Consider the following 21,482-nt stretch of genomic DNA (forward strand, 5'->3'; position numbering starts at 1 on the left):
AACGTAATGATGGTGTTGGAGTAGTGCCTGGCCATGTAGTCATGCTTCTACACCTGCATCGCTTGCTGTTTGGGGTTTTAGGCTGGGTTTCTGTACAGCACTTTGTGACATCAGCTGATATAAGAAGGGCTTTGTAAATCCATTTAATTGATTCAATTTGATTGACTGAAAAGGGACTGAGGGGACTGAGCACGCACCCCTGAGAGTCACTGGTGCTTCCTGCTTTAGTTTTTGTTTGTAAGCAGGAATCAGGAGGATATAATTTTGGTCAGATTTGCCAAATGAGCTTTGTACACATCTGTGTGTGGAGTAAAGGCATTTAACATGCTAGTAGAAATTTGGTTAAACGGATTTGAGTTTTCCTGCATTAAAGTCCCCATTAAAGTCCTGTTTACTTATGGCTGTATACAGCTCATTGAGTGCGGTCTTAGTGCCAGCATCGGTTTGTGGTGGTATGTAGACAACTATGAAAAATGCAAATGAAAACTCTCTTGGTAAATAGTGTGGTCTACAGCTTATCGTGAGATACTGTACCTCAGGCGAGCTAAATCTTGAGACTTCCTTAAATTTCGTGCAACAGCTGTTGTTTACAAATATACATAGACCGACACCCCTTGTCTTACCAGAGGCCGCTGTTCTATCCTGCCGAAAAAGATTAAAACCCACCCGCTGTATGTTATTCATGTCGTCGTTCAGCCACGACTCGGTGAAACATAAGATATTACAGTTTTTAATGTCCCGTTGGTAGGATCTACGTGATATTAGTTTGTCTATTTAATTATCGATTGATTGTACGTTGGCTAATAGGACCGATGGTAAAGGTAGATTACCCTCTCAGTGACGGATCCTAACAAGGCACCCGGATCTTCGTCCACGATATCTCTGTCTCTTTCTCCTGCGAATTACGAGGACCTTGTCAGGCGTCTGAAGTAAATTCTTCCCGTCTGACTCGTTGAAGAAAAAGTATTCCTCCAGTATGGGGTGAGTAATCGCTGTCCTGATATCTAGAAGCTCTTTTCGGTCATAAGACACAGTGGCAAAAACATTATGTACAAAATAACTTACAAATAACGCGAAAAAACATACACAATAGCACAATTGGTTACGGGATCGTAAAACGGCAGCCATCTCCTTGGCGCCATTGACTCTTTCGGTGATGTTGACCTGAACCCAATTGAAAGGGTTTGGGATGAGTTGGACAGCAGAGTGAAGGAAAACTAGCCAACAAGTGCTCAGCATATGTGGGAACTCCTTCAAGACTGTTGGAAAAGCATTCCAGGTGAAGCTGGTTGAGAGATTGCCAAGTGTGCAAAGCTGTCATCAAGGCAAAGGGTGGCTACTTTGAAGAATCTAAAATATATTTAGATTTGTTTAACACTTTTTGGGTTACTACATGACTCCATATGTGTTATTTCATAGTTTCGATGTCTTCTCTATTATTCTACAATGTAGAAAATAGTAAAAAAAAAACATTAAAAAAACCTTGAATGAGTCAGTGTGTCCAAACTTTTGACAGGTACTGTATATATTTTTTAATAATAGCCTACAATCTTTTAGAATTTACAGTCACCAAAATAAAAGCTAGACAATCAGTCCCCCATTGATTTTGTTATAATGTTTGAGCATAACAACACAGCATTAGTCATGCCAGAATGTGTAGAATGGCAGGAAATTAGCTTAAAACTGAAAAATTCTCTCCCAGCTCCATGGCAAAATGTATAAAACTGCAGGAAATTGGCTTTAAAATTGCAAAATGTTCTTTCAGCTCCATGGCAAAATGTGTAGATTTACAGGAAATTAGCTTTAAAACTGCACAATTGTCTCTCCGCTGCCAAGATGAGCGCCTCAAATTGTCTTTCCCAGGGCCCAGACAGAATTCAGCCCATTTCTGCACCATATCTCACGCTCACCATCTAAGCCCCATTTTGATCCAGAAAAAAACCATGCACAACTAATTTCATAATTATACAGTCAATTTCTTAAAATTGGTCACTAAAGACCATACTCAAATCTACATTCAGTTGAATGTTTTGAAGAAGAGATTATGAATCTACTTTTTACTTTGTCTTTGTGTGTATGTTTTGGGTCAGGAAGCAAAAAAGTTTGGGAACCCCTGCCCTACATACACAGTGGGTCTCAACATCAACAGCAGGCCAATGTCACAGGTTCATAGGGTGGTATTGTTACTTGAGAATACTCTGAATCCGACCCATATTGTCTACCAGTCTTGTTGGGTACTCATTTGGTCATCTCCTGTTTCCTTCCTGCGTGCTTGAATGCTTCAGGTGCCAGCCTGCCCCACGTGCAGGTGAGCCCCCAGAGGGTGGACATCAATGAGGGGGAGACTCTGAGGCTGTACTGCAGGGCTGGAGGCAGGCCCAGCCCAGGACTCACCTGGAAGAAACAGGAAGGACAACTCTCCCCGCAGGTAAACACAGGTCCTTTCTACCTGATACTTTCTGCCTGGGACTCAGGATGTGGTTGGGATATATCCTGATCTGAAGAGTAACTATTATGTATTGTATATAATATCTGGTGCTGGTATCTCACTGTGGGTTGTGTTGGTGAAAAAGTGAATTCTGGTGTATAGTATTTTGACAAATCGTTATTGTTTTTTCCTTCTTGTGTTTCCTTCTTCCCTTTTTTTATTCCCACCCTTTTTTCTTGACGTTTTGCTCAGGCCATTCCTTCTCACGGTTTCCAACAGTTTAAAAGCAACAGTCTCGATGTGTTACAGAGACGTATTGAGGAGCTGCAGGTCTGTCCATCTGTCCTCTGTCTCTATGTCTGTCTGTCTCATCTCTTACTTCCCACCTGTTGTTCTCTACTGACCTTGCTTCAACACACTGTCTACTAAAAGCATGGTCAAACGTTTCTTTGATTCATCATCACACACGGTAACCACCATTCATTCACTACAAGCAAATAGCTTCTCACAAAGCCTCCATGATATGTATGTCATGGTTTAGTTGTCGTTTTTGTCTTATAAGTGTTACATCCATCCATCGTCCTCCATTTTCAAATTTGTCCACATGATCATATCATCCCTGACATTTGTTTGTCCTAAACAAACCATTGATCCCCTCCATTCTGTTCATATTATTATTAGTATTCCTCTATGTACACGCCCAGGCCCCAGGGCATAGCTAGGTATTTGGGACATTGCTTCCTCGTGCCAGGTCCTGCCCCCCCCCCCCCCCCCTCACCCCGAGGGGCTTTGGGTTAGTCCCTCCGTACCTCGTGTCTCTTCTGCCACCCGAGGCCCTGGGCTTTGTTCTGCCTCAGAGAGCTTCAGCGTTGTGTCAGCTTTTCCCAGGGGGACTCGGGCTCTGACGTGCGGCCACGCAGAAATTCTGTGTGCTCTCGCAAATGGCTTGCTTTGAAAACTTGTGAATGGGTTCAGACACACATTGAGCCGGGCCCGCCACGGCCTCTGCTCACTTTAGCCTGGCCCTCACGGTTGACTAGGCCGGAGCTAAGCAGCTTTGTCCACGGATGGATGCCACACCACCACCACCACCTCCCAGATACTGTAATCCACCCAGCCCAGCCCTGACACACCCCTTTCAATTCTCTACCTAGACACCCCATTAAATTCTCCATCTAGAAACACCCCTTTAAATTCTCTACCTAGACACCCCATTAAATTCTCCATCTAGAAACACCCCATTAAATTCTCCATCTAGAAACACCCCTTTAAATTCTCTACCTAGACACCCCATTAAATTCTCCATCTAGAAACACCCCTTTAAATTGTCTCTAGACACACCCCATTAAATTCTCTTTAGGTGTACTACTGTGTATTCTCAGCCATAACACTGGTCCATTTTACACGCTGATGTTTTATAAGGTTTTAAATATTGACAAGGTCCACCCCACTGTCCATTATAGTTAAGTGTAAAGTAGTTGCTTAGGGACTCAATTTGACATACACAGACTGATTATTTCCCCATTAGAAAAGAGGATCACGCTGTCTTACCATTGTGTTTGGTTGTTGAACATTGGGATTCATTTAGAAATGAAGGCATAGGGTTGAGGATGTTGTAAGTATTAGTAAACATCTGTAATGCATTTCCAGTGATTTCATACATGGATAGAGAAGCTTTGTATTGCCTGTGATGAAACCGTTGGCTCAAAGGCCTATGTCATATATCTTAATTCCCTAACAGTTTCCCATTCCTGTCAACATAGTACTGAATCATTTCAACAACGATTATTTTAAGTGTACAAAAGTATCCAAAAACATACTACTATGGACTACAAAACATACTACTATACCTACTGCAGTCTACTACTAACTAGTGTCAAAGATGTCTACTGTATGTCATTGGTAACTATTTCAATAGTGATCATTATTTGTTGTCAATTCAACATTTTTAACTGTAAAATCATCATAGTAATGTTGATGAAACTTAACATTACTATTCTCAACAACCAACCAACTGGTTTGATTTTTGTTTTCTTTCATGCAAAGCACAGCAATACCTGAAACGCCTTTTTAATGATTATCATAACACAAACATTGTTACAAAGCACAACCATATAGCAATGGTGTATGTATGTGTATATATATATATATATATATATATATATATATATATATATATATATATAAATATATATATATATATATATATATATATATATGCTGAAGATCCACCTGCTATGTGATTTTGTTGGTATTGCCTCATTGATTAAAAATCATGTCAAGTATGTCTGTTGTTTGCACCATTTGTGGTCTGTGAAATCCAATGTTTATAGAGTAGGTGTTTCTCCAAAGGTAAGTCATCTACTGTGTCTTTATCGTGTTTGTCTATTGGATTTGGGTAGAGACATTATCATTGTCATGTAGTTCATACCACAGTAGTCCTTCGTGTCTAAGGCCATTGTGACATAGTCTTTATCCCTCTTCTTGCTCGTTGCCATGTCCTCTCTAGGCCAGTATGGAGCGCACAGACATTGGCACCTTGCTAATCCCTAACATCAAGTCGTCTGACTCTGGCACCTACTTGTGTGTGGGCACCAACTCCATCGGATCCTCAGAGGCTCGCATCGAGGTCACCGTCAATAGAGGTGAGAGGTCGCACTTGGATCGTTTTCAGTAGGGTACACATTTTAAAATGCTGTGCAACAATATATAAAAACTGCTGTATTTTAGTGGACAAGTTCAGATAGTACTGATTCATTCTGTTTCAAAACGTTTTCGCCCTACTGGACACGACCCAGGTCAACCTACCCCTGAGGAGTACTGCTGTGTGTTGACAGTAATATAACTTTAGTAAATGTCTGTATCCTGCGTTTGTTGCTGTGTAGCAATCGGAGGAGACACCATCTCATCAGCCATCACCATCCAGCCCTCCATAGCAGAGGTCCAGGAGGGACAGAGCCTGGACCTCAACTGTTTTGTCCCTGGTAACCCCCCACCTGCTGTCACCTGGAGGAGGGAAAGTGGACGCCTGTCTGCCAATCACCAGGTTGGAATACACACAAGCTAATTGTTAATGTCATAAAGATTTGTTCTGTTTATTTCAGCTGAATAGTCACTCATATGTACTGTGTGTGTGTGTGTGTGTGTGTGTGTGTGTGTGTGTGTGTGTGTGTGTGTGTGTGTGTGTGTGTGTGTGTGTGTGTGTGTGTGTGTGTGTGTGTGTGTGTGTGTGTGTGTGTGTGTGTGTGTATAGGTTCTGGGCACCAAGCTGCGTATCCTCTCTGCCAGTCCAGATGACTCTGGGAAGTATATCTGTCTTGTGGAGAGAGGGCCTGGTACTCCTATCCGTCAGGCCTCAGTCTCTGTCTCAGTCACTGCCACCTCCTCTCGTAAGTCACTAAGCCATTCTCTCTGTGACAGTACACTGACTTAACAATGAAACTATCCTCCCCACTGATATCACCAGGGATGACGGTGACGCAACCAGAGGCATATACAGTTTCTGTTTTTCTAGAGAACTTTATTTAGTGGCCTTTCGTCAGGTACGGTGGTACTTTTCCAGTTGTTTGTTTTCCAACCCTCCCTAAAGTGACCTCAGAGAGTATGTTTTTCTATTCCACACTGTGATCGCATCCTGGTTCAAACCTTCCTGGGTTTCTAGTTTCTCATGTTCTGTATTTGCTTCCCGTGGAGGCTCTAGAACTATAGTATCATGATCTGGTACTTACAGTAGTCTGGTAAATGTTGTAGGATTAGAACCAAAGTGAACTGGAGTGAGTAGAGGAAATGTTGTCCTGTTGTAATGGTATGTGTTTCCTGGAGTAGGTCTACAGACCCCCATCATCTCCATTGAGCCCCACAGTGCAGCGTTGCGACAGGGAGAGTCAGCCAGCTTCAAGTGCAGAGTCAACGGTGGAGCAGAGCCCATACGGCTGGAGTGGAAACTATCCAACAACCAGCCCCTTCCTGGTGAGGCCCCTCCCATTCAGTTCAATAAGCCTTTACTTTTTTTTTCTTTTTTTTTTTTACTTTTACCCCTTTTCTCCCCAATTGGTAGTTAGTCTTGTCCAATCGCTGCAACTCCGGTACGGACTCAGGAGAGGCGAAGGTCGAGAGCCGTGCGTCCTCCGAAACACGACCCTGCCAAGCCACACTGCTTCTTGACACCCTGCTCACTTAACCCGGAAGCCAGCCGCACCAATGTGTCGGAGGAAACACCGTACTGTCGTACAGCTGGCGACCGAAGTCAGCGTGCGTGCGCCCGGCCTGCCACAAGGAGTCACTAGAGCGTGATGGGACAAGGACATCCCCTGCGCCGCCTCTCATGGGTCTCCCGGTCGCGGCCGGCTGCAACACAGCCTGGGATCGAACCTGGGTCTTTAGTGACACTTCAAGCACTGCTTAGACTGCTGCGCCACTCGGGAGGCCCCAATTCCATACGACTTTTGCAGAAAGGCATTTAGTCAGTGGTGGAAAAAGTACCCAATTTTCATACTTGGGTAAAAGTAAAGATACCTTAGTAGAAAAGGATTCAAGTAAAAGTAAAAGTAAAAGTCACCCAGAAAAATACTACTTGAGTAAAAGTCTAAAAGTATTTGGTTTTAAATATACTTAAGTATCAAAAGTAAATGAAATTGCAAAATACACTTAAGTATCAAAATTGCTCATATTAAGCAAACCAGACTGCGCAATTTTCATGTTTTTTTTAATTTACGGATAGCAAGACATAATTTACAAATGAAGCATGTGGCCTAGTGGTTAGAGCATTGGGCCAGTAACCCGAAAGGTTGCTGGATCGAATCTCTGAGCTTTTTACAAGGTAAAAATCTGTTGTTCTGCCCTTGAGCAAGGCAGTTAACCCACTGTTCCCCGGCGCCTAAGACATGGATGTCGATTATGGCAGCACCCCGCACCTCTCTGATTCAGAGGGATTGGGTTAAATGCGGAAGATACATTTCAGTTGAATGCATTCAGTTGTACAACCGACTAGGTATCCCTCTTTCCATTTAGTGAGTCCGCAAGATCAAAGGCAGTAGGGATGACCAGGGATGTATTGGACAATTTTCCTGTCCTGCTAAGCATTCAAAATACTGTATAACGAATACTTTTGGGTGTCAGGGAAAATGCATGGAGTAAAAAGTACATTATTTTCTTTAGGAATGTAGTGAAGTAAAAGTTGCAAACTTATAAAAAGTACAGATACCCCAACAAACTACTTAAGTGGTACTTTAATGTATTTTTACTTAAGTACCTTACACCACTGCATTTAGTAATATTCATTTCAGATGTCAGAATCATGTCATTATACACACAAGCAAACTACCTGCAATATCTACAGTAATATATAGTACTATAATATAGTTGGTATCCAGTTACATTTCCTTCATATTTAGCTATGTTTTTAATCAAACACACAAAGTTGCTGCTTGTCAGAGATGTACTTGACAGACTAAAAGATTCCACATGAAACCTTTAATTCTGTAGACAATGTGAAGGTTGGCCATTACGGCACTGTCATCACCATCGCTGACGCCCGCCCTAGCAACCAGGGCACCTACAACTGTGTGGCTACCAACCTGTTTGGAATCACCCAGAGTATCGTCTCTCTGATCATCAGAGGTATGGCACACACAGACACACACACACACATATGGTGTTGATGTTTCTGATGTGGTTCACTGTGAGCATCTGCCCTCTGTTACGACCCCCTTAGTAATTGCCGTGGCAACAGAGTGACCAAATGGTTGTTCGTCCTGATGATGTCATCCTTCCTTCCAGAGTCTCCTGTAGCGACCGTCACCCCTCAGGGGCCCGTGCGAGTCAGGATGGGTGAACCCATTAACCTGGAGTGCCAGGCTTCCGGGGAGCCACGCCCATCTGTCACATGGCACAGACTGGACAGCGCCCGCAACACCATGCTTAGCAGCCCTGTGCCCATGGAGTCCAATGCCATCATGCAGGTAGTATACTGCATTTGTGTTCCTGATCCTCAACTTCCTATGAAACCTCCAAGTCATTGTTACTGAGCTTTTGTGCTGTACATGGAAGATTAAAGGCTGTTTTCCTAAACCCAGATAAAGTTTAATCCTAGGAACTCAATTAAAAGTGCTTCTTGGTGTAAGACTAGGCTTAATCTGTGTCTGGGTAACCTGCCCTAGTATTTGGATATCATTCATTTTCGCGCTGAACTAAATGACAGGGTGTGCTATTTATTCTACGCTGGGCAGACCCGGTAACGGTGTTCCCCTTCTGCAGGTCCTAGTGGCCCGTCCAGAGGACAGTGGTACCTACGTGTGCACAGCCCGCAACGACGAGGGCACCACAGAGACCAGGGTGGAGGTGATCGTGGAGGGGGCTGCCCAGGTGCCCGTCACGCCCCGTGCCTCTGTGCCCGATCCCCTCATGGTGGTGGTGGAGGGACAGAGCACCACACTGAGATGCGACGCTCACGGTAACTAATCCACCTTTAAATTACACAAATGAGTACTATAGCAAAGAGAACTGAGAAGAGAATACTTGTTGTATTGTTTGTACTGATACTTGTTAGTACAGAGAATACTTTTAAGTAAAATGATATTATCCAAAGGAGAGCTGAGAGGAAATTGATTTTATAGTCACCTCATCTTTGCTAAGAGCATAGAATTGGCATGACAAATAATTGACTGTACAAGTCCTTTTCACACGCTGATATTCATTGTGTTTTCAAAATCAACTCTTCAGGCTTCCCTGTCCCTAAGATCACGTGGTCTAAGCTGCGTGCCCCTCTCCCCTGGAGACATAAGGTAGTGGACAACACGCTGATCCTGCCCAGTGTTGGCCGGGCAGACGCTGGAGAGTACATCTGTAACGCCACCAACAACATGGGCACCACCGAAGTCACCATCATGCTGGACGTGGAGAGTGAGTCTCAAAATCTGTGCCCGCTGGTCTGGCCAGCTAATCATGAGTGATAGATTGGTTTCATCATTGAAAGCAAGTTCCCAGTCTGTACAGACACACTATGGAGATAAATATGGATACACTTACACAACCTTTCAAAAGTCTGGGGTCACTTAGAAATGTCCTTGTTTAATGTCCATTTGTTGTCCATTAAAATAACATCAAATTGATCAAAAGTACAGGGTAGACATTGTTAATGTTGTAAATTACTATTGTAGCTGGAAACGGCTGATGTTTAATGGAATATCTACATAGGCGTACAGAGGCCCGTTATCAGCAACCGTCACTCCTGTGTTCCAATGGCACGTTGTGTTAGCTAATCCAAGTTTAGCATTTTAAAAGGCTAATTGATCATTAGAAAACCTTTTTGCAATTATGTTAGCATAGCTGAAAACTGTTGTCCTGATTAAGGAAGCAATAAAACTGTCCTTTAGATTAGATTGAGTATCTGGAGCATCAGCATTTGTGGGTTCGATTACAGGCTCAAAATGGCCAGAAACAAAGACCTTTCTTCTGAAACTCGTCAGTCTATTCTTGTTCTGAGAAATGAAGGCTATTCCATGCGAGAAATTGCCAAGAAACTGAAGATCTTGTACAATGCTGTGTACTACTCCCTTCACAGAACAGCGCAAACTGGCTCTAACCAGAATAGAAAGAGGAGTGGAGGCCCCAGTGCACAACTGAGCAAGAGGACAAGTACATTATAGTGTCTATTTTGAGAAACATATGCCTCACAAGTCCTCAACTGGCAGCTTCATTAAATAGTACCTGCAAAACACCAGTCTCAACATTGCAAAGAAAAAGCCATATCACAGACTGGCCAATAAAAAGAAAAGATAAAGATGGGCAAAAGAACACAGACACTGGACAGAGGAACTCTGCCTAGAAGGCCAGCATACCGGAATCGCCTCTTCACCGTTGACATTGACACTGGTGTTTTGCGGGTACTATTTAATGAAGCTACCAGTTGAGGACTTTGTTTCTCAAACTAGACACTCTAATGTAGTCCTCTTGCTCAGTTGTGCACCGGGGCCTCCCACTCCTCTTTCTCTTCTGGTTAGAGCCAGTTTGTCCTGTTCTGTGAAGGGAGTAGTACACAGCGTTGTACGAGATCTTCAGTTTCTTGGCAATTTCTCGCATGGAATAGCCTTCATTTCAGTTTTCAGCTGTGCTAACATAATTGCAAAAGGGTTTTCTAATGATCAATTAGCCTTTTAAAATGACCAATTTGGATTAGCTAACACAACTTGCCATTGGAACACAGGAGTGATGGTTGCTGATAACGGCCTCTGTACGCCTATGTAGATATTCCATATTCCATCTGCCGTTTCCAGCTACAATAGTAATTTAGAACGTTAACAATGTCTGCACTGTATTTCTGATCAATTTGATGTTATTTTAAAGGACAAAAAATGTGCTTTTCTTTCAAAACAAGGACATTTCTAAGTGACCCCAAACTTTTGAATGGTAGTGTATGTATAGATATGAACATGAGTAAACTGAAAGATCGATACACAAATTGGTAATAAGGAACTGGTCCACTAGTGTATATGAAACATAGCTTTGCCATTGTGACTGAATGTTGGTCTTCAGTGTCCGTTCCTTGCTTCGCTCATGAGTAGCATTATCCAATCAATCAATCTAGCATGTATTTATAAAGCCCTTTTTACATCAGCAGATGTCACATAGTGCTGTACAGAAACCCAGCCTAAAACTCCAAACAACAAGCAATGCAGATGTAGAAGCACGGTGGCTAGGAAAAACTTCCTAGAAAGGCAGGAACCTAGGAAGAAACCTAGAGAGGAACCAGGCTCTGACAAGTGGCCAGTCCTCATCTGGCTGTGCCGGGCGGAGATTATACGAGGACATGGCCATTTAAGGCCAGATGTTCAAACACCCATAGATGACCAGCAGGGTCAAATAATAATCACATTGGTTGTCAAGGGTGCAACAAGTCAGTACCTCAGGAGTAAATGTCAGTTGGCTTTTCATAGCCGAGCATTCAGAGGTCGAGACAGCAGGTGCGGTAGAGAGAGAGTCGAAAACAGCAGGTCCGGGACAAGGTAGCACGTCCGGTGAACAGGTCAGGTCATGTTCAAATCATCCTAACGTCTCAATACCCGTCCCTGTCTCTACTCTCTAACCCTCCGTGTCTCGGGGACGCAGCTCCTCCCTATGCCACCTCCCTGCCCGACGACGTAGCAGTGCGTGTGGGCGAGGTGATCCGGCTACAGTGCCTGGCCCATGGTACTCCCCCCCTGCTCTTCCAGTGGACCAAGCTGAACGGCAGCCTGTCCACCAGGGCCGACGTCCAAGGAGGAGACCTCCAGATTAACCTAGCCATACCCGAGGACGCTGGCGCCTACAAGTGTGTCGCCACCAACAAAGTGGGCACCAGCGAAGCACATGCCAAAGTCACTGTCAGGTGTAAGTACTGTGCTGTTACAACTTTGTCTGTTCTTATTTTGCAAACCAAATTGAGACCGACAACTCAATTACTTTGCAATGGGAAATGCTTTCATGAAAAGCATACCTAAAAGCCATGCAACTGAGAACTCAAAACAGAATGTGTTTGTGTGGGTGTGTGGATGTTTGGATGTGTGTGTAGCCCCCCTGGTAGTGCGTGTGTCTCCTCAGGTGGAGGTAAAGGCCCGGGGTAGTGCTGTAGAGTTTACCTGCTCTGCTGCAGGAGGCCTGGGGACCACCATGGAGTGGCTGAAGGAGGGAGGAGCCCTGCCCCCCAACCATCACATCAAAGATGGGGTGCTGAGGTGAGTCACCCCCACCAGGAGAGACACTTCACAGCAGGCAGTCAAAATACCTACAGTGAGGGAAAAAATTCTTTGATCCCCTGCTGATTTTGTACGTTTGCCCACTGACAAAGAAATTATCAGTCTATAATTTTACTGGTAGGTTTATTTGAACAGTGAGAGACAGAATAACAACAACAAAAAATCCCGAAAAACGCATGTCAGAAATTGTAGATATTGATTTGCATTTTAATGAGGGAAATAAGTATTAAACCCCCCTCAATCAGAAAGATTTCTCTAAAAGGGAGTGCTCCTAATCTCAGTTTGTTACCTGTATAAAAGACACCTGTCCACAGAAGCAATCAATCAATCAGATTCCAAACTCTCCACCATGGCCAAGCCCAAGAGCTCTCCAAGGATGTCAGGGACAAGATTGTAGACCTACACAAGGCTGGAATAGGCTACAAGACAATGGCCAAGCAGCTTGGTGAGAAGGTGACAACAGTTGGTGCGATTATTCGCAAATGGAATAAACACGAAAGCACTCCCTCGGCCTGGGACTCCCTCGGCCTGGGACTCCATGCAAAATCTCACCTTGTGGAGTTTCAATGATCATGAGAACAGTGAGGAATCAGCCCAGAACTACACGGGAGGATCTTGTCAATGATCTCAAGGCAGCTGGGACCATAGTCACCAAGAAAACAATTGGTAACACACTATGCCGTGAAGGACTGAAATCCTGCAGCGCCCGCAAGGTCCCCCTGCTCAAGAAAGCACATATACATGCCCGTCTGAAGTTTGCCAATGAACATCTGAATCATTCAGAGGACTACTGGGTGAAAGTGTTGTGTTCAGATGAGACCAAAATGGAGCTCTTTGGCATCAACTCAACTCGCCGTGTTTGGAGGACCCCAAGGACACCATCCCCATGCTTTGGGGGTGTTTTTCTGCTAAGGGGACAGGACAACTTCACCGCATCAAAGGGACGATGGATGGGGCCATGTACCGTCAAATCTTGGGTGAGAACCTCCTTCCCTCAGCCAGGGCATTGAAAATGGGTCGTGGATGGGTATTCCAGCATGACAATGACCCAAAAACACACGGCCAAGCGAACAAAGGAGTGGCTCAAGAAGAAGCACATTAAGGTCCTGGAGTGGCCTAGCCAGTCTCCAGACCTTAATCCCATAGACAATCTGTGGAGGGAGCTGAAGGTTCGAGTTGCCAAACGTCAGCCTCGAAACCTTAATGACTTGGAGAAGATCTGCAAAGAGGAGTGGGACAAAATCCCTCCTGAGATGTGTGCAAACCTGGTGTCCAACTACAAGAAACGTCTGACCTCTGATTTCCAACAAGGGTTTTGCCACCAAATACTAAGTCATGTTTTGCAGAGGGGTAAAATACTTATTTCCCTCATTAAAATGCAAATCAATTTATAACATTTTTGATATGCGTTTTTCAGGATTATTTTGTTGTTATTCTGTCTCTCACTGTTCAAATAAACCTACCATTAAAATTATAGACTGGTCATTTCTTTGTCAGTGGGCAAATGTAAAAAATCAGCAGGGGATCAAATACTTTTTTCCCTCACTGTATAATGATCAACACAAATAAATGAGGGTCCAGAATTAACCTAACTTAAATACGATCCAGGATCAACACAACTTAAATACGATCCAGGATCAACACAACTTAAATACGATCCGATCCAGGATCAACACAACTTAAATACGATCCAGGATCAACACACTGCCTGATTACCTTCCCTATATCTGTCACTCCCTTTGGTTCCTTCCCTAGGTGTTATTGTTTCTGTTCCAGTGTTTATGTCTGTACGCTACCCGTGTTTCTTGTTTTGGTCTATGTTAATTTATTGATATATGACTCCCAGCGTACAGGAAACACGGATCAACCAGATGATGATCCAGGATCATGTCCCACTGGTGAAATCAGTAAGTGCATTTTCGTCATCTGTCTTACGCTGATACATTTGTTTGTTTTTATGTAGGATTGAGAACCTGGAGCAGCGCAACGAGGGCATCTATATCTGCAGAGCCACCAGTGTTCACGGCCAGGCCCAGGACTCCGCCAAGCTCACCATCCAAGGTCTGTCCAACATCCACAAAAGATACTGAGATACACTGACACGAGTTTTGACACACAACCCTGAGTTATAACAGTGGAGAATTTTGTATAGCAGCTCTATGCAATCTATTTTAATGCTGTTCTAAATCAGGGGCATAAAACATATTGCCCACAAACCAGATCCGGCACACGAGCTCATTCAATTTGGCCTGCAGGGGAGTGAATTTTTATTTATTTTGGGGGCGGGGAAACGATCTCAATTGACATTGAAATGGCTAAAACCAAACTGAAACTGTGTAGAAGTGGAAATGGACCTACATTTATAGTATCTTCTCTCTGTCCAGCTTGCTAACAGTCAATGAAACGAATGTTAAACAGTCAGGGAGCATGGAACATTTTAAAGCGATGGCTAGAGGACTATTCTTTGCTAGTTTTGAAGGCATGGAAATATAACACATTTTAGGTGCAGTGCTCCGGACCTTGGTGAAGACTGAATGCGGCCTGCGGTGCAAAATGAGTTTGACACCCCCTAAATGTATCCATTCCAGCATTCATTTAATGTTTGTATTAACCCTCTCCCGTCTACAGCCCTGCCCAAGGTGATGATCAACGTACGTACTGCGGTGCAGACAGTGATGGTGGGTAACTCCGTGGAGTTTGAGTGCCAGGCAATCGGCGAGCCCCAGCCCACAGTGCGCTGGAGCAGGGTGGGAGGGCCCCTGCCGGCACACATCATGGTGAAGGGAGGCATGCTGAAGATCGAGCAGGTGTCCGATGCTGACGCTGGACAGTACCGCTGCACTGCCACCAACAACGTGGGCTCTGTGCAGTCTCAGGTGGTCCTACATGTCCAGTGTGAGTAGAAAGAGAAGTGTAATGCACCTGTACGTCTGCAAACACACATAGACACAAAGACGCACACACAACACACATACATACTCCTATAGCCCTTGTCCCCTCTGATCATGTATTGGTGGATATTTGTTTGTAAAGCCCTACCCCAGATCGCAGCTCTGCCAGCGCTGAACGAAGTGACAGTGGGATCAGATGCTGTCCTGCCCTGTGTGGCATCAGGATACCCAGTGCCTGCCATCAAATGGTCCAAGGTAGCCAACAAACTAGTAAAGATAGTGCCTATCTGTTTCTGACCATTTTCATCTGCTTTGTGGTGAACAGGATCCTGATTTGACCCTTTGTAACATGTTCTGTGTCCTCTCTCTAGCTGGATGGGGAACTCCCTCCTAAGTGTAGACAGGTCGTCAACACCTTGACGGTTCCCGAAGTGACCCACGAGGATTCTGGCACATACGTGTGCACTGCCTCCAACAAGCAGGGCAAAGTGGAGGCCTTAACCACCCTCAAAGTCCATGGTCAGTCAGCTGTATAGAAACACACTGTGGAAGGCAATATACAGTTGAAGTCGGAAGTTTACATACACCTTAGCCAAGTACATTTAAACTCAGTTTTTCACAATTCCTGACATTTAATCCTCGTAAAAATTCCCTATCTTAGGTCAGTTAGGATCACCACTTTATTTTAAGAATGTGAAATGTCAGAACAATAGTAGAGAATGATTTATTTCAGCTTTTATTTCTTTCATCACATTCCCAGTGGGTCAGAAGTTCACTCAATTAGTATTTGGTAGCATTGCCTTTAAATTGTTTAACTTGGGTGAAATATTTCGGGGTAGCCTTCCACAAGGTTCCCACAATAAGTTGGGTGAATTTTGGCCCATTCCTCCTGACAGAGCTGGTGTAACTGAGTCAGGTTTGAAGGCCTCCTTGCTCGTACACGCTTTTTCAGTTCTGCCCACAAATTTTCTATAGGATTGAGGTCAGGGCTTTGTGATGGCCACTCCAATACTTTGACTTTGTTGTCCTTAAGCCATTTTGCCACAACTTTGGAAGTATGCATGGGGTCATTGTCCATTTGGAAGACTCATTTGCAACCAAGCCTTAACTCCCTGACTGATGTCTTGAGATATTGCTTCCATCCTCATGATGCCATCTATTTTATGAAGTGCACCAGTCCCTCCTGCAGCAAAGCACCCACACAACATGATGCTACCACCCCTGTGCTTCACGGTTGGGATGGTGTTCTTCGGCTTGCAAGCATCCCCCTTTTTCCTACAAACATAACGATGGTCATTATGACCAAACAGTTCTGTTTTTGTTTCATCAGACCAAAGGACATTTCTCCAAAAAGTACAATCTTTGTCCCCATATGCAGTTGCAAACCATAGTCTGGCTTTTTTTATGGCATTTTGGAGCAATGCCTTCTTCCTTGCTGAGCGGCCTTTCAGGTTATGTCGATATAGGATTCGTTTTACTGTGGATATAGATACTTTTGTACCTGTTTCCTCCAGCATCTTCACAAGGTCCTTTGCTGTTGTTCTGGGATTGATTTGCACTTTTCGCACCAAAGTACGTTCATCACTAGGAGACAGAACACATCTCCTTCCTGAGCGTTATGACGGCTGCGTGGTCCCATGGTGTTTATACTTGCGAACTATTGTTTGTACAGATGAACGTGGTACATCCAGGCATTTGGAAATTGCTCCCAAGGATGAACCAGACTTGTGGATGTCTAAAAAAATATATATATTTTGGCTGGTTTCTTTTGATTTTCCCATGATGTCAAGCAAAGAGGCACTGAGTTTGAAGGTAGGCCTTGAAATACATCCACAGGTACACCTCCAATTGACTCAAATTGTGTCAATTAGCCTATCAGAAGCTTCTAAAGCCATGACATCATTTTCTGGAATTTTCCAAGCTCTTTAAAGGCACTGTCAACTTAGTGTATGTAAAATTCTGACCCACTGGAATTGTGATACAGTGAAATAATCTGTCTGTAAACAATTGTTGGAAAAATGACTTGTGTCATGCACAAAGTAGATGTCCTAACCGACTTGGCAAAACTAGTTTGTGAACAAGAAATGTGTGGAGTGGTTGAAAAACGAGTTTTAAGGACTCCATCCTAAGTGTATGTAAACTTCCGACTTCAACTGTAACGTTATTGCCAGTATCCAACTCCATGGTTCCCCGTCCCTATCTCTAGTTCATAGGCAGTAAGCTCAATCGGAGGGGAACTTTTGATATTGCCAGTATCTAACTCTACGATTCTCCATCCTTTATCTCTACAGATCGAGTGATGCCCTATTTCACCCAGGAGCCCCTGTCCTATCTCACACTGCCCACCATCAAGAACGCCTACAAGTCCTTCAGCATCAAGATCAGCTTCAGGCCAGACAATCCTGATGGTGAGGCTGTAGTCACTTAGTCAGACTTATGTAGTGAAAAATAGCTTTCTCTGCACCAGTGGATTTGCAACTTTTGCTTTGAAGATAGTTTCACTGACTACAGTGATCCTGACTGCATCTGTTATGTCTTTGTGTCGTTGAGTACGTTCTCTTTCCTTGTTTTATTTTTTTTTGCCGTGTGTCATGTTTTTTTCACACGATTTCACCCCCCTCTTCTTCTGTCCCTCCACACACTCCCTCTCTTCTCACCCATGCGGTGTGAAGGTCTCATCCTCTATGCGGGTGAGTCACAGTGCTTGAGCTCACACACTCAGGACTGATGCAGGTGATGCTTTTTGGGCTGAAAAGCCAGATAAGCCACCGGTGATGTTGACCTTTTACCTTACCATAATGCATCCTAATGTAGAGCACAGCTGATGGCTGTGAGATAGACCATTCTTCAATAGGCTTCTATGTCCTCATTCAGGCATGATGGTTGTATTGGCAGCCCCCCCCCCCTCCCCCGTTCGTCATTCCATTAGTCTTTGGCCTATTGATGAGGACAGTGAGGCCATCATTACAATCGATTTCATCTCTATGCATCAGCTTCTACCTACAAGACTGCCCTACTGCTTCTAAAGACAAGCTTTATTATTGCAAAATGAATGTCTTATTAGCCTATACAGTGATTAGGCCTCATAATGAAGATTGGACAGCAATTCTGAAGCTAGTAAAGAGCACAGTACCACCAGTGAGGTGGGGTGCTTCAATGGGTGACACACACACTCTGATAACAACTTCCATACTAGCTCATGGAAGCTGTACAGAGTAAACTATCCCCCCCCCAAAAAAAACAAAACAATTGTGCTGCATTTAAGAAATATCTCTCTCTGCTATAACATCTACCTTTCAGAGCCATAGATGTTACGGATACGTTTATGAGGAGGAGGCATGGTTTTAGACTGCCCTGGCTTTGACCTTGCTGATGATGGTTGCAGTGCTGCTTGGGCAGAGTTTAGCAGAGCATGTGTCGCTGGCATGCAGCCCGTGTGAAGGCAGAGATAGATCAAACCAGACGGACTAGTTTGATACAGAGCAGAGCGATGCCCCAGGGCAGCAGCTACTAGAACCTGGCTTTGACTGTCCCAAGCTTGGCCCTTAACCTGCTAGCATGCAGCTTCTTTGAGTAACCTCAGCGCCCCTCTTGGTGCCAGGGGGACTGTTTTTCCTCTGACTGGCTCCAGGGGGTGAGGGTGTGTACCAAACTAACTGTATCTCCACTGGTCCACCAGGTATGATCATCTACAATGGACAGAAGAGGACTATGGGAGCAGATTTCATCTCTCTGGGGCTGGTGGGAGGCAGGCCTGAGTTCAGGTGAGCACCTGGCTGTCATTCTGGCGCACTATGAACACTATATGAGCTCAATGTGTAAGAATAAACAAGTTATTGATGAATGGTAACTTGAACTGTCATTAGTCTCTGTCAAAATTAGCTGATGATAATGGCAATCACAATGATGGCAAAAACGACGATGATAGCGATAACGCTAACCTGAACTTTTTTCTCCTGCCAGGTTTGATGTGGGTTCTGGCATGGCCACCATCCGCTACCCCACCCCCATCAAACTGGGAGAGTTCCATACCATAGAGCTCTACCGCAACCAAACCCAGGGCTCCATCATAGTGGACAGGGAGGCCCCCGTCAATGGGAGCTCACAGGTAGTGTCTCACTCTCATTTTTTTAGAGCCAGAGACTGTTCAACAATGTCATTCACACGAAGAGAATATCCAACAGATACTCCCAGGTAGTTTCACATAGTCAGTTAAAGACTGTTGAGTACATACAGTATCAAGGAGATGAATCCTTGAACACTGTTTCCTGTCTTGTATCACAGGGAAAGTTCCAGGGGCTGGATCTGAACGAGGAGTTGTATGTGGGTGGTTACCCCAACTACACCCTCCTGGCCAAGACAGCTGGCCTCAAGACCGGCTTTGTCGGTAAGAGATCACTCTTTGTTCACTTTCAACCAGAACAACTGGTACAACACAAATGTCCCATACTTCAGGGAACAGTAGATAAACATTTATAACATGCAGTTATTTGTTTGTTTGGTAACTGGTTATTTCTTAACAGTTGACAAGACTTTGCTGATCACTGTTTTGGAATGTTCCCATCGGTTCTTGGTTCTATCCAGGGTGCATCCGTAAGCTGGTCATCCAAGGTGATGAGATCATCTTCAAGGATCTGGAGCGCAGCTCCACGGGCGTGTCCAACTGTCCCGTCTGCACTGACCGCCCCTGTCAGGTCAGCTGACAACCACGTCCTCAGACCCCGCTTGAAAAATACTTTAATGCCTTCATTCATTGATTGTGTTGTGTTTCAGAATGGAGGGATGTGCCAGGACTCTGAGGCCAGTCTGTACAAGTGTAGCTGTCCCAGAGGATTCACAGGGAGTAACTGCCAGCACCACTCCTCCCTGCACTGCCACCCAGAGGCTTGTGGACCGGACGCCACCTGCATCAACCGACAGAACTCCCTGGGCTATGACTGTCGATGCCACCTGGGCAAGTCTGGAAACAAGTGCATGGACGGTAAGAGAAACCTTTTTTTTCTGTGCATTGCCCACTTTCCTGTATTGCAATTGAGGCATAATCACACCTTACTAGATATAATAGATATTCTCTCTATCCTGTTTGTTTTTAGGCATTTTGGTCATGTAATATCTCAACATCTTGTTGATGTTTGTTTCCTCTAGGTGAATTGGTGACTACTCCCCTGTTTGACGGTTTGGAATCGTACATTGCGTACCCTCCTCTGACCAACATCCACAACGACCTGCGCATCGAGATGGAGTTCAAACCCATGGACCTGGACGGCCTGATGTTCTTCAGCGTGGGCAAGAAGATGAAGACGGAGGACTTTGTCTCCCTGGAGATGGTAGACGGATACGTGCAATTCTGCTATGAACTGGGGACTGGTGAGAGCATAAAGACACATTATAATTAAGCAATAAGGCCCGAGGGGGTGTGGTATATGGCCAATATACCACGGCTAAGGACTGTTCTTACGCACGACGCAACGAAGAGTGCCTGGATACAGCCTGTAGCCGTGGTATATTGGCAATATACCACAAACCCCCGAGTTGCCTTATTGCTATTATAAACTGGCTACCAACGTAAGTAGAGCAGTAAAAATAAATGTTCTGTCATACCCATGGTACACTGTCTGATATACCACTGCTTCCAGCCAATCAGCATTCAGGACTGGAACCACCCAGTTTATAATAAAATATATATATATATATATATATAGAATACCGCTATGTTACGTGTGTACTGTGATAGCTACTCATCCTGGTATTTCCTCTTCCGACTGATATCTTTTCGTTTTCAAGCTAACAGCTTTTTATGGCTGTGCCATAGATTCTTGAATCTTAACTTATAGATTGAGGCTCCAAACACTGGAACTCTGTTGACCGATATGATCAGGGAATCTGTCTCTTGTTTAAGTATGTCCGCTGTTTCATTGGCCTAGTTTTCACACTAAGCACCTCTCAGGCACCCACAAAACAGTGGAAAGGAAACTATCAAGGCACTAGAAAGCACTGACGCGCTCAGACATAGTGGAAACCATGCTACTACTGTCTTTGTTTCCAGGCCAAGCCGTCCTGCGCAGTCCTGAGCCGGTCACCCTTGGCCAGTGGCACCGCGTGGAAGCCGGGCGCCTCGACAAGGATGGCTCTCTGACGGTTGACGGTGGCCGGGAGGTCAGGAGGTCGTCGCCAGGCAAGGCCCAGGGCCTGAACATCCACACCCCCATGTACCTGGGAGGAGTCCCCAACATTGAGATCGTACCCAAGGCTCTTAACATCAGTGATATGTTTGATGGATGCATAGGAGAGGTGAGCTCAACACACACACACAGAGAGAGAGACACGTGGCGATTCATGATTCCCTTTATTACCGTTTATAATCACCTTAGTACCTCCAATGTCACGTCGGATATCCAGTCACAGAACAGTCACAGAATATCTGTGTAGAAT

At 44.6% G+C, this 21,482-nt stretch overlaps 1 protein-coding gene across 5 annotated transcripts in view; it reads left to right on the forward strand.

The window, feature by feature from the left end:
* LOC115167974 (basement membrane-specific heparan sulfate proteoglycan core protein) overlaps positions 1-21,482 on the forward strand; it is a 157,801-nt gene that overhangs the window by 124,905 nt on the left and 11,414 nt on the right. For 4 of the 5 annotated variants that reach the window (XM_029722772.1, XM_029722776.1, XM_029722777.1 and 1 more), the window contains 25 exons: positions 2,286-2,428; positions 2,681-2,758; positions 4,938-5,073; positions 5,314-5,474; positions 5,682-5,817; positions 6,254-6,397; positions 7,913-8,047; positions 8,207-8,388; positions 8,684-8,879; positions 9,149-9,328; positions 11,534-11,794; positions 11,976-12,138; positions 14,123-14,220; positions 14,788-15,054; positions 15,193-15,305; positions 15,422-15,569; positions 17,342-17,458; positions 17,723-17,740; positions 18,730-18,814; positions 19,014-19,158; positions 19,335-19,437; positions 19,635-19,744; positions 19,824-20,031; positions 20,196-20,417; positions 21,097-21,341. In XM_029722772.1, the coding sequence (XP_029578632.1) occupies positions 2,286-2,428; positions 2,681-2,758; positions 4,938-5,073; positions 5,314-5,474; positions 5,682-5,817; positions 6,254-6,397; positions 7,913-8,047; positions 8,207-8,388; positions 8,684-8,879; positions 9,149-9,328; positions 11,534-11,794; positions 11,976-12,138; positions 14,123-14,220; positions 14,788-15,054; positions 15,193-15,305; positions 15,422-15,569; positions 17,342-17,458; positions 17,723-17,740; positions 18,730-18,814; positions 19,014-19,158; positions 19,335-19,437; positions 19,635-19,744; positions 19,824-20,031; positions 20,196-20,417; positions 21,097-21,341 (3,794 nt within the window). The remainder of the gene's footprint in view (positions 1-2,285; positions 2,429-2,680; positions 2,759-4,937; positions 5,074-5,313; positions 5,475-5,681; positions 5,818-6,253; positions 6,398-7,912; positions 8,048-8,206; positions 8,389-8,683; positions 8,880-9,148; positions 9,329-11,533; positions 11,795-11,975; positions 12,139-14,122; positions 14,221-14,787; positions 15,055-15,192; positions 15,306-15,421; positions 15,570-17,341; positions 17,459-17,722; positions 17,741-18,729; positions 18,815-19,013; positions 19,159-19,334; positions 19,438-19,634; positions 19,745-19,823; positions 20,032-20,195; positions 20,418-21,096; positions 21,342-21,482) is intronic. The other variant, XM_029722774.1, reaches the window with a different exon arrangement.

Source organism: Salmo trutta, chromosome 30 (assembly GCF_901001165.1).
Source record: "Salmo trutta chromosome 30, fSalTru1.1, whole genome shotgun sequence".
Classification (NCBI taxonomy): domain Eukaryota; kingdom Metazoa; phylum Chordata; class Actinopteri; order Salmoniformes; family Salmonidae; genus Salmo; species Salmo trutta.